The 12632-nt window shown below is 45.2% G+C and overlaps 1 protein-coding gene across 1 annotated transcript in view; it reads right to left on the reverse strand.

Moving 5' to 3' along the window:
• Positions 1-12632, reverse strand: part of PXDNL (peroxidasin like) — a 407402-nt gene that overhangs the window by 119817 nt on the left and 274953 nt on the right. The window contains exons 9-10 of the mRNA XM_019527126.1: positions 4888-5057; positions 3502-3771 (exon numbers count right to left, since the gene is read on the reverse strand). Of these exons, the coding sequence (XP_019382671.1) occupies positions 3502-3771; positions 4888-5057 (440 nt within the window). The remainder of the gene's footprint in view (positions 1-3501; positions 3772-4887; positions 5058-12632) is intronic.

Raw genomic sequence — 12632 nt, forward strand, 5'->3', positions numbered from 1 at the left:
TACTAGGTCCCTTCCAACCCTAAATCTATGAAACTATGACTATACCAACTAAAACAATCCTTTTTCAATGTTTCCAAATTAAAGGATTTTTTTTTTATGCAGCTGGTGTACTCAAACTGTCTAAAGCTCTGAATTTCAATTTTAGAATATATTTGTGAGCTTTTTGAGACACTAAAAGTCTTCTTGGTTTCTCTTGAAGCCTAGAAAATATAGAGTCTTTGAGATCTCTTTGAAACAACTTTGTCATTAACAGTGAAACTACAAGCTAACTTCTGGTAAGCATTTTTAAAATCAGTAGCAATAATTAAACAGCTCTGAAAGAAGAAGTAATGCTGAGGTATTTAATTTGACATACTACAAATCATGTACCATGTTGTACAATGAATGTTTTCACAAGGGAAATGAAAGAGATTAAAACACTTGAAAGTATGCAGGAATCGTGTGGGTGGAAAGAAGGAAAGTAATATGCATGTGGATAAAGTTATGATAGAAAGAACCTAGTCATCTCTCCCGGTATCTGGACTGAGACCAACTGGTAAAGAAAGCAGCAGCTTTCTTGGAACCAACAGCTTCTGAATCACGTAGGATGTCACTTTCCAGACAAATGCACATAAGCTGTGACATGCCACTGCTACAAAGGCAGAAAGGTGGTTGAGCCCCATGGTGAGGGATATTAAAAATAATTAATAAATGACTTGATGGATATACAAAATATCAGTGAATGCAAGACAGGCCATAGGGAAGTTTCCGAAAAAAACAGGGGGGAAGGCGAGTGTCAATCAAACAAACTGAGAAGATGAAGAGAGGTGAGCTCACCTTTTGCAAACAAAATGGGCATGCACATATAATTAATGACAGTGGTAAGCAGTAACTGAATAACAAGGATGTAACCTAGAGCCTGGTGGTTTTAACAGACAGATGTATATGTTTCATGTATTTGATGAGGGAATGCCCTAGCAACAGCCATAAAATGAGACAACCCCAACAATCTGTCTGCAGCCTTCACGTGCATATAATTATTTAGTGGGACAAGGACCAGTAAATGCTCAATGTAAAGATGCCTAAGCAGCCAATCAGCCTGGCTTCTCCCTCTCAGTATCTCAACACTGAAGTGAGTTAGCTATTTTAAATCTGGATTCCATAAACATACCCAACAGAGGCAGGAAAAGATTACAGCAGGCCTAAAATCTCCGAGCCTCTTTTAATGTCTTCATGCACTTTTTCTTTTGTTTCTCAAGAGAGAGAGACAGAGAGAGACAAAGGGCCTGCAGAGGTTGCCTACCACTTTACATTAAAAGCTCATGTTTAGTTCTTAGGTATCCAGGTTGTACCTGTATTGGTCTAGAGGAAAAAGCAATAATGGCTCATGGTAGAGGTGATATCTTTTATTAGACCAACAAGATTTTTGCAAAAAACCCCAAAAACCAAAACTTTAAATAGCAAGCTTTCAGGCACACATCCTTCATCAGGCATCAGAGAAAAGATTTTTTTCCTGATGCCTGATGAAGGGTGCTTGTGTCCAAAAGCTTGCAATTACAGAATTTTTTTTGCAAAAATTTATTGGTCTAATAAAAATTATCACCTCTACCATGAGCCTTGATTGCTTTTAGTTCTCATTCATGTATGCCTATGTTTATTGAAGCCAATGATCACCACACTCTCCAGTGCTTCCCAGTGACTGAGAAAATCTTAACCACAATGACTGTATCAGTAATCATTCTATTTACTTCATCCAGCAAAATGCAGAAACCATACTGAGTGAGATTTTCAAACCTTTTCTGTTAACCTAAATCAAATTTTACTCGCATCAACATAGGCAAAATTAGACCAATGCTGAGAACTTCTATTAACATAATACCCAATCATACAGCATGAACAACAAATTACAAAACAAGAAACACTCAGATATTTTGTTAACTAACTCCATGGGCCAAACTGTTTGGAGGAAATGATTCAACTACTACATACAGTGAAAAATGACTGAAAAAATAATACATTCACAAATAATTTGCAAATAAGAAAAAAGATAAATTATTCAATCAGAATTTGTATGCTTCTCTATTGCAGACTATGGGGATTCTCTGTTATAGCTTTGTGTAGGTCTTTGTATTAGACACTCAGATACCAAGGAGATAAGCATAATATAAGGAGAAAGATTGCTCAATTAAATTGCTCACTGAAATTCTAAGAAGAAAAAGCTTCAATTTCTGACCACCTAAACAGAAGGTTTAGATATAGGTTACCAAAAACATATTGCACCAATGCTCGGCACTCTGCATTGACTTCCCAGTGAATACAGAGCATAGTTCAAAGTCTACAGACAGACCATCAGAGCTCGAAAAAGAACACCTGAGGCACTGCATCTCCCTCTGTGACAATGACTTCCTAGGACATCTTTATTTTGCTACTGACTGAGACAGAGCTACTGAGCATGGGGTGGGGGGAGGGGGAAGAAGGGTTCCTGACTGCAGGAAATAACTAGGAACAATCGATCTCTTTATATTATGCTCATCTCCTTGATATCTGATTATCTAATAAAGAGAACTACAGAAGGTTACAACAGAGCATGCCAAAGGTCTGGAATAGAGAAGAGTACAAATTCATATTGAATAATTTATCTTTTTTTTTCTATTTGCAAATTATTTGTGAAAGTGCTGAATGGGAACACTGAATCACCACAGAAGTAATCATTCTCAGAAACAGATGCAAAGCAAATTTATTTGATTCAGCTTAGCCTTAGCAATTCCTTCAGATATGCCCACATTTACAACACATACCTGATCACATGCATAGCTTTGAGGAAGAAAACAGAAAAAAAATCTCAATCAAGCTATATTCCTTACATATTAGAGAAAGAATATTTTGGTTTCTTATATTCAAAACCGGTGGGTCATACAACTACTTATTTAAAGCACTACAAAATTGTTCATCCCACTGCTTATTGAGCTGTAAAGTATTAAAGCCAACCCTCTAATTCGATTAAAGTTAACTCAAATATAGTGATGAAGGAAAACTAACTGATGTTTTACAATACTTGGTCTAGTTTAAGCCCAGCTGTTCTATACAATGTGGACCTTCCCAGCATATTCACCCTGCTTAAATAGCCCTTTATATAAATAAATGAATAACAATGGGTATCATTCATCCCTTGTGGAACTCTACTGAAGTCCATGGAGTTTTGGTATGCCAGTGATCAATTCAGTCCAGTGTCATTAATAAAATTTGAATACTTGAAATATTAATATATAATTCTAATTAACTAACTCCTAAATGTTAAATCCTGTCCTTAGATATATATACACAACTACTACTGAAATTAATAAGTTTTAGATTCATAGATATCCAAGATAGAATTTGACCACAGGCCTAAGCAACACACTGCAAAACAACAATAAAGCCTGCATTTTTAGATCAAACCAGGTATTTTAATGAAGACAACATGAAAACTATATCTTGAGCTTGCCCATGTAATTTTTATCAGCCCTGTCTTGTTCTACTTACCTTGCACAATAATCTTTGCTGATGCTTGAATAGAGTCCTGATTATTACTAGCATGGCAGATAAACTGACCATGGTCTTGCAGTGTCACGTTCTGTATGAAAAGTCCTCCTCCAGAAGTGAGAATGTACCTGGATTCATCCAGTGAGTCTCCACTTTCTCTGGACCAGCTGATACGAGGTTGAGGATGGCCTATGGCCATGCATTCCAAAGTGGTGCTGGTACCAGCTAAGACTTCTGTGTTCTGGGGCTGAATTATAAAACTGGGCTTGGCTGGTGCGGGGTAGGGGAAACAAAAAACAAAACGATATGGAAAACTGTGTTAATTTCCATCTGTATAAACATTACTGGAATGCCACCATTTGACTCAAGTGGCTAACCTTGCCCTGCAGGTAAGATCTGGCCCCCGGCCCTGTCAGCTAGCCTGTGGGTGTCCCCATGGGTGCAAAAATTTGGTAGAAGGGGAGTGGTGGCACCGCTTTCCTGCTGTGGAATTTGCAAACTTATAGGGAGCCCTGCAGGTTGGATAGAGTGCCCCACAGCATTAGACTGAACCATGCATGCTGGTGTGGGGCCCAATCCTGGTGTGAAGAATCCCAGGGCCCAATCCTGGCATAAGAGGTTGGGTGTGGGTAGTAGGGACACGTCCTGGCCTATGGGGACAGTGTAGGGCCGCAGGGTCCGATCGCAGTATGCAGGGCCCCATGGGAGTGGTGCAGGGGCCTGGTGTGCAGGGCCCAGCCAAGGCCACAATCCAGGTGTGGTGGGGCCAGGCAATGGCAGTATAAAGTTCCATCCTGGCACATGGGGCCTGACCTGGCCTGCAAACTGGCCCCATGCCATTCATTTGGTTCTCAGGGCCAAAAGGTCAAACACCTGAAGAAGGATCATCTTCTGCTTAAGAACCTTCCTTAAAACTCAAAAAAGACTGAAGGTTCAAGTCCCATATCTGCCTCTCTGCTCATTTTGCTTATAGCTCATGGTGTTTGTTCAAAAAAAAAAATGGCATCAGCTATGTCAAGGCACCTTACAGGCCGACATGTGTGCTACCTAAGGTAAAATGTGTCTTCTTTTCTCTGCTTGCCTCAGAAAAGGTAAACACTAACCTTTTATCCCACCTCTTAAACATTACCTGTTGAGTTCTCCCAGGAAGGGATTACCATTTATTTTTTAAGCTTGAACAATCCAAAATAAATAGGGGCCTAGATATCAGAATACAAATAAATAAGAAGGAAATTATACAAACTCTGAATAATAATTATTACTAAATTGCAAACAGACAATTTTAAAATATTTGTGGAACCTGATTATGTAATACATTTATATTCAAGTAAATGAAAGGCACGCTTCCATGCTGACCCCTAACACAAACAAGCAGAAAGACTTTACTTGGAATGCTGGAATATCTGAGGAAAGCACTGTGCGTCTTGGCTTCTCCTGCCACGTTCTTGGCCATGCACTGATATAGACCTTGGTCCGATTCCCTGGTGTTTTGGATCATGAGGGTTCCATCATCGAGCAAGTTCAGCCGCCTGTCATCTTCCATATCCAATGACTGGCTGAAAACAGAGATGAACTCTAACAATTTGGCCATCTTGTACATATTAGAAAACATTTATTATTTTTTAAATACTTTATTGTAAATACACAGAAAGAACATACAGAGAATATATAGAAAAACCCTACAGAAAACTATACAGATCACAGCCTGAGCATAAAGAGATGCACTTACTATAAATTCTAGAACTGCTCACATATTAGTTAATTGGAATGATCACTGACTGAGGCTGGAGGAAAATGAATGAGGCTGGGGATACATTTAAATGCAATATTTAGCTTCTAATTCTTGGGCCAATCCTGTGAGGTGCTACATCTCCATATGAAGTCAGTGAGAGATTATGACTTTTAGTTTCTTGAAGGGATGAATCTTGTTAAGGATCTCACTCAATTTATGCTACTGTGGCCTCTTCTCCCCATCTTTATCTCTTTTTTAAATAAAACACTGATGAGTGAAGTGTCCTTGGATGAACTGTGAAATATCTACATGCCACTCAGGACTGTAGCTAAATACTGCAAGTCCAGCATATAATAAGGGCTTTTTGGTTTGCTTTTTAAATGATCAATCGTCTGTTAATGTTATTGTTATCATGCTGGGTTTAAGATTGCAGAGCAGCAGTGATTCCTTAGGGTAACAGCATTGTTTGCTCATAGCATAATTTCTTCATTTGTTCTGTTGACTGATATACTGTGACAGTTTCAATATAAAAGCAACTTGCAAAGAATCCTCACTAAATTAAACTTTAGTTTGCGTAGGCTAATTAAAATACTGCAGTTTCTATTATTCTAAGGATCTACAGTGTTTGAAATGATTATCCTTCTACTCTGGCTACTGCAGGTTTGCAAGAAAGTGAAACAAAACAGATCGTCAGTAACTAGATTGTTTCTTCAGAAGCAGCTTCCCTGCTGGGCTTCAAAGTAAGGCTATGATATAAGCAGCATAAACTCACTGGATGACTCATGTGGAAAAGTTTGCTTTTGGATGGTGGCAAAGATTTTTTCAAAAAGCTTCAGATATAGCTAAATTAAAGAGGAACTTAAAAAAAGTTTTAAACACAGCTAAGGTTATTGTGACAACTTGACTTATTCATAACAAAACTAAGCACTTTAAATTATTACAAAGCCTTATTTTTAAGGCAAGAAATAGTTATGGGCATATCTAAATCTTACCCTTACATCATAGTTTCAGAGTTAGTTAGTAGGGTCGGAAGGGACCTGAGCAGATCATCAAGTCCGACCCCCTGCCATGGCAGGAAAAAGTACTGGGGTCAAACAACCCCAGCAAGGTGTTTGTCAAGCCTTGTCTTAAAGACCCCCAGGGTAGGAGCCAGCACTTCGCTTTGAAGTTGGTTCCAGATCCTAGCCACCCTGACCGTGAAGTTGCGCCTCCTGATGTCTAGTCTGAATCTACCCTCTGCCAGCTTGTGACCATTATTTCTAGTCACTCCTGGCAGTGCTCGGGGGAACAGGGACTCTCCCAATGCCTGCTGATCCCCCCTGACTAGTTTGTAACAGGCCACTAGACCCCCCCCTCAGCCTCCTGTGGAGGCTGAACAGGTTCAGGTCCTGCAGCCTCTCCTCATAGGGCCAGCCCTGCTGCCCCCAATCATGCAAGTGGCCCTCCTCTGGACCCTCTCCATGTTGTCCACATCCCTCCTGAAGTGCGGCGCCCAGAACTGGATGCAGTACTCCAACTGCAGCCTAACCAGTGCTGCATAGAAGGGGAGTATCACCTCCTTGGACCTGCTTGAGATGCATCTGTGGATGCATGACAAGGTGCAGTTGGCCTTCCTGATGGCATCCCCACACTGCCGGCTCATGTTCATCTTGGCATCAATGATGACTCCAAGATCCTTTTCTGCCTCTGTACTGATGAGAAGGGAGTTCCCCATCCTGTAGGTATGGTGCCAGTTGTTCCTCCCCAGGTGCATCACTTTGCACTTGTCAGTGTTGAATCCCATCCTATTCTCATCTGCCCACCCTTGTAACCTAAGACTAACTGGCCTATAGTTCCCTGGGTCCTCCTTCCTCCCTTTTTTGAAGATGGGAACCACACTGGCCCTCTTCCAGTCCTCTGGCACCACACCAGAGCACCATGAGTGCTCGTAAAGCTGTGCCAGGGGTCCCGCAATGACCTCAGCTAATTCCCTCAGCACTCTGGGGTGGAGATTGTCTGGACCAGCTGATTTAAATACATCCAGTCCCTCCAGAAGTTCCCTAACTAGATCCTCACTGACCCTTGGCCTAGGTGCACCTGCCCTGAGGCCCAAGGGGGGCCGAGTGGGGGGGCTGATCTGGTCCCTGCTCAGAAAAATGGAGACAATGAAGTCGTTAAACAGGTTAGCTTTGTTGTCTGGCGTGACAACCAAATTTCCTAGCGTGTCTTGCAGGGGCCCCACGTTACCCGGTACCTTCTTTTTGTCCCCTATGTATTTAAAAAAGGACTTCTTGTTCATAAACAAATATACTATTTTCTTTCCAAAGTAGTTTGAGAGGTGGCATGAGGCATGCTGGGAACAAAAAAACCTGGACATCCACGTATCAAAAAAAAAACCAAACCAACTCCAGAAAAAAGTGGGCCAGAGCACAGTCCAGAACCATGCCCTGAGGCAACTGGGGGCTTGGGTCTTCCAAAAAGATGCTCTGGAAGCTGGCCAGAGCATCTCTATGGCTGCCCCTTGTCCCAGTTCCGAAGCGTGCTGCCTCCACATGCAGGGCAGCCTGGAGTGGTGCAGGCTGCATGGACCCCGGCTGCGTCTGAGCTAAGTAAGGGACTGGAGGTGGGAGCCCTGGAGCAGGAGGGGAGGCTGTAGGGGTGCGGGGGACTGTGGGTGCAGGGGGAGCTGCTCAAGAGGGGTGGGTCCCCCACCTGCCCCTGTACAACCCACGGCCCCCCTCCCCCGTGCAGCAGCAGCCCATTGGGGAGCTCGGGGGCCCTCCTGGCAAAGCCCCTCTGTGGTGCAGGGCAATGCAACTTGGCCCCAGCCCTGGCTTCCTGGCACCCAGCACTGCCTGTGTCAAATTAGGTGCGCCTAGCCTAGCCTGGTGCAGGGCCATGTGCCTTCAGGCAGCTCTGGGCCACTCCAGCTGTCACCCAGAGCCCTGTGCCATTTGTGGGGACTGCGTGCCATGCCAGGCTGAGTCCTGTGTACATGGAACTGGCCTGGTGCCGACAGCACGTGGGGCCTGTGCATGCAGGACCTGGCCCGGCACAGCACATGGTGCAGGACCCCAGGTGACAGCCCAAGTTGCCCAGAGCTGCTTGAAGGTGCACAGCCCCATGCCAATCTGAGCTGGCCTATGTGATGTGGCACAGACAGCGCCAGGTGCCTGGGGTCAAGGCACACTGCCTCGTGCCGCAGGAGGGCTATGCCAGGAAAGGCCCCCAGCACCCCAGTGGCTGCTGCTGCAGGGCGGGGACTGTGGGCTGAGTGTGGTAGGGCATAGACCCTGCAGAGGGGCATGTGGGCCCTGCAGGGAGGCAGTGTTCTGTGCAGGGGAGGCTGCACCCTGTGGAGGCACAGGGGAAGCACCCCTCCTGAGCAGCTCCCCCAATCCAGTCCCCCCATGCCCACAATTCCCCCACAATCCAGCTACAGCTACCTACACACCCCATGTTCCGCCACATCCCTCCACCCAAATCCCCCCACACCCTTTTCCACCCCTCTCCTGCAAACCCCACATCCCCCCATCACGCACCCAGTGTGGCCAGCTGTCAGACAGACTGAGACCAGCTGGCAGGAGCTGTGGCTGCAGAGGTAGCTGTCCCCACATCCTATATAGTGAAGGGGTTTCATAGTTTCATAGTAGTTAGGGGTCAGAAGGGACCTAAATAGATCATCTAGTCTAACCCTCTGCCACTGGCCAGAGCACATGCTGGGATCACACGAACCCAGACAGGTGTTCATCCAACCTCTTTTTGAATTTATGCAAGGTAGGAGCAAGGAGTGCCCCCTGCACAGAACATTCCCTAGGAAGTTGGTTCCAGATCCTAGCCACCCTAACAGTGAAATAGTGCCTCCTAATATCTGACCTGAACCTATTATACAGCAGCTTCTTGCCATTGTTCCTCGTCACCCCAGGTGCTGCTGGGGGGAATAGGACCCTTCCTATTTGCTGCTGATCTCCCCTTATGAGTTTGTAGGCAGCCACCAAATCTCCCCTCAGCCTCCATTTGCTGAGGCAGAACAGGTTCAGGTCCCTCAGCCTCTCCCCATAGGGCCTGCCCTGTTGCCATCCAACCAAGTGGGTGGCCCTCCTCTGAACCCTCTCAAGGCAGGCTACATCCTTCTTAAAGAGCGGTGCTCAGAATTGGATGCAGTACTCCACTTGAGGCCAGATCAAAGTCGCATAGAGGGGGAGGATCACCTCTCTGGGCTGGCTTGAGATGCATCTCCGGATGCATGACAAGGTGCGGTTGGCTTTGCTGGCTGCAGTCTGGCATTGGTGGCTCATGTTCATCTTGGAGTCAATAATGACTCCAAGTTCCCTTTCTGCCTCTGTGCTCTCAAGTGGGGAGGTCCCCAGCTTGTATGTATGCTGTGGATTTCTTCTCCCCAGGTGCACCACCCTGCATTTATCTACACTGAAGCTCATTCTATTACCATCCACCCACTTCTGTAATCTGTCTAAATCTAATTGCAGCCTCTCTCCCTTCGAGCGTGCCTACCTCTCCCCACATCTTGGTGTCATTGGCAAACTTGGACAACATGTTTTCCACCCCCTCACCCAAGTAGCTGATGAAGATGTTGAACAGTGTAGGCCCCAGGACTGAGCCCTGGGGGACCCCACTATTCACATCCCACCAGGTCGAGTACGACCCATCCACCACCACTCTCTGGATGGGCCCCATCAGCCAATTTTTGACCCATCCAACTATGCAGGGTCAGGGGGAAGTTCCAATTGTTCTATGATAAGAAAACCCAGAGCAAACATCCAAACATATAGATATTTAGAATTTATTTTATCATGATGTTAGAGATACTAGTAGGCTTCCCAACTGCTTTAAAATGGTAAATATATCAATAAAACATTGCCCAACTGATTGGTCTCTCTCTCACTATATATATATATATATATATATATATATATAGGAGTCTTTTATCTTAATTGTGGAAGAACATGGAATTTGGAGTATTTTAAACAGTGAATTTGGGCTTTTATCAGAGATTTTGCAGTTTTTCAATAAGGAACACCAGAATTCCTGCAAGCGAGTATGTGGCAGGACCCAGGCAGAGAAGGCTGCTCAGGGCTGGCACACAGAACCCAGCTGGAAGTGGCTGATCTCCTGGCTATTTGGGGTCAGGAGGATATGCTTTGACAGTTCAAAGCAGGCCACGACACTGAGAAGATCTTCCAGGTGATAGCTGCCCACATGGCCAGGCATGGGGCACACATGGCAGTAGTGCCGCACAAAGGCCAACTGAGCAGCCACAGCCCACTGGAGGCTGGCCCAGAGATGAAGATGCCTCTGCAGTGGAGTGCAGTCCCCATCCAGGTGTGGCAGATGCACACCCTTGGGGCCCCATCCTGTCACATTGGGCAGCAGGTCACAGCCAGACAGCAGCCCCCACTGCCAGACACTTGCAGTGGGTAGAGGGTGCAGGGAACTCTCAGGTAAGGCTGCTTCTGCAGTTCAGCTGGCACAAGGAGTAGTGTCCCCAGATACCAATTGGCCAGGCCCCAGAAGCTCCTGAGAGCGAGTAGCTCTGAGCTACTTGTCAGGGCAGATTTTTATACTGCTGGGGCCAGAGCAGGTGCTGGCCCCAAGCTGTAGCTCCCCCTGGCTGCAGCTCCAGGAGGAGCTGGGCAAGCTTATTTTGCCCCAAGTGGCATAACTTGCCCCAGACCAAAGCGCATGTCCGGGCATGTGTGCTGAGGCAAAAATCCCCAACTCAAATTTCTGCCGCTCCTATTTGAGCTGCTGCAAGCACACGTGCCTGGATGGGTGGATGTGCCCAAAGAGATCAAATAATTCAAAGCAGCAATATGATTTTTAAATGAACTCTTTTGTTACTTTGCTTATAGTATCAAAGCACTGTAGTTTAGGACCTTTCTAAATGAGAATAATGTTAGTTAAACTGCTCATCAACCAACAGCAGATGTTTTGGATAAATTATTTATAAATACAGATTCTGGAGAATAGTGTTAGATGTTTAGCCTCAAGGATGATCACACTTTTTTATTCTCATATTTCAAAATAGCAGTCTGGTGAATACATGCCCAGGTCAAGTACCTTCTTAAGATTCTAATATTTCAGTGCATTTATTTATTTTACATTCTTGGGCTTCAGATAGGGGCCAGTAACCAGCCAGGTTCAGTTCCTACAATCAGTGCAGAGGGAACTCGCGGCAGCCTGGGTGGTTTATAAACACTTTAAAATGAACCACCTGTGATGCTCATTGCTAACAAAATAACTTTATGCTTAACGGAGAAAAAAGGCTCACAAGAAGGAAGCTCTGGACACAGCCACTGAACACAGAATTGAGGTTTAAGCCCTTCTTTTTATTGCCTGCCTCTGTTGTTCGATCTCAGAAACCCTTTCTTCTTCTTTTTAGAGAGAAAAGGGATAAGGACCTATGAATCCAATGAAAAACCTATTTCCTGGCTACTGGTAGGGGTGGAACCAGGGGGATTTGGTAGCATGGTCACCACTCCAATTGCCAGCTATAAGCACAGTGAGTTTTCTGAGCTCACCATTATGTCAGCACAGCTACAGCATGTGTTGTGAGCTCTCTGATCTCACAGAGCCTGGCCAAGGCTATTGCTTTCATGAAGCTACAGAGGCCAAGAGGCAAGCACCATTGCTGTTTGCCCTTCCCTACAATCCCCTCCTGAATTCAGAGGCAGGGGGAAAAGAGGGGAGAAGCAGCAGTGCTCAGCTCCTGGGCACCAGAGCTGCATGACTGCAGGGGCTGAGTACTGCCACTCATCCCCACTTTTCTCTTGCTGCTGAATTTACAGAGTGGGAGAAGGGAAAGGGAGGACACCAGCAGCACTCACTTCCTAGGCTCTGGACCTCCTGTGTAAGCAGGGAATCTGGCCAGATCCCTGACAGGAGCTGTACTGATATGCTGGTGAGCTCCAGAATTCTTTTAAACATATGTAGCCCAGGTAACTTGGGTATATACTCCCCTTCTCCAATTGAAGGGGATTGTTAGTTGGCAGGTGAGCTGTGAGGTGGGAACTGCAGACCGCTCAGTTTCCCTCCACCCCTATAGAACCAGGCCAGGACAGTCAGGGGACTCAACTATATACACATTTATTTACATTAACTTATCACAAGGGAAAGGAACATGGATGTAAACATATGTACAATGTATATATATATTTATAAGATATCTAAACCAGTAACATAAACAATACCCTCTGGGTAAATGATATAAAACCTTATACCAGTGCTCCACACACAGGTAAGTATCTGATCTGAAACAGATAAACCCCAACATTAAACTCAATCCCGAGGGGAAACCCCTATGCCCTGGGGCTTTTCCCAAGCCCTATAAAGAAGCTGGTAACTTTAGGAGGGCCCTCTCAGTGGGAGCTCCCCTTTCAGGAGCCCTTAACTAACTGGGGGG

The sequence above is a fragment of the Gavialis gangeticus genome, unplaced genomic scaffold (assembly GCF_001723915.1).
Source record: "Gavialis gangeticus isolate Ggan-Ray unplaced genomic scaffold, GavGan_comp1, whole genome shotgun sequence".
Taxonomy (NCBI): domain Eukaryota; kingdom Metazoa; phylum Chordata; order Crocodylia; family Gavialidae; genus Gavialis; species Gavialis gangeticus.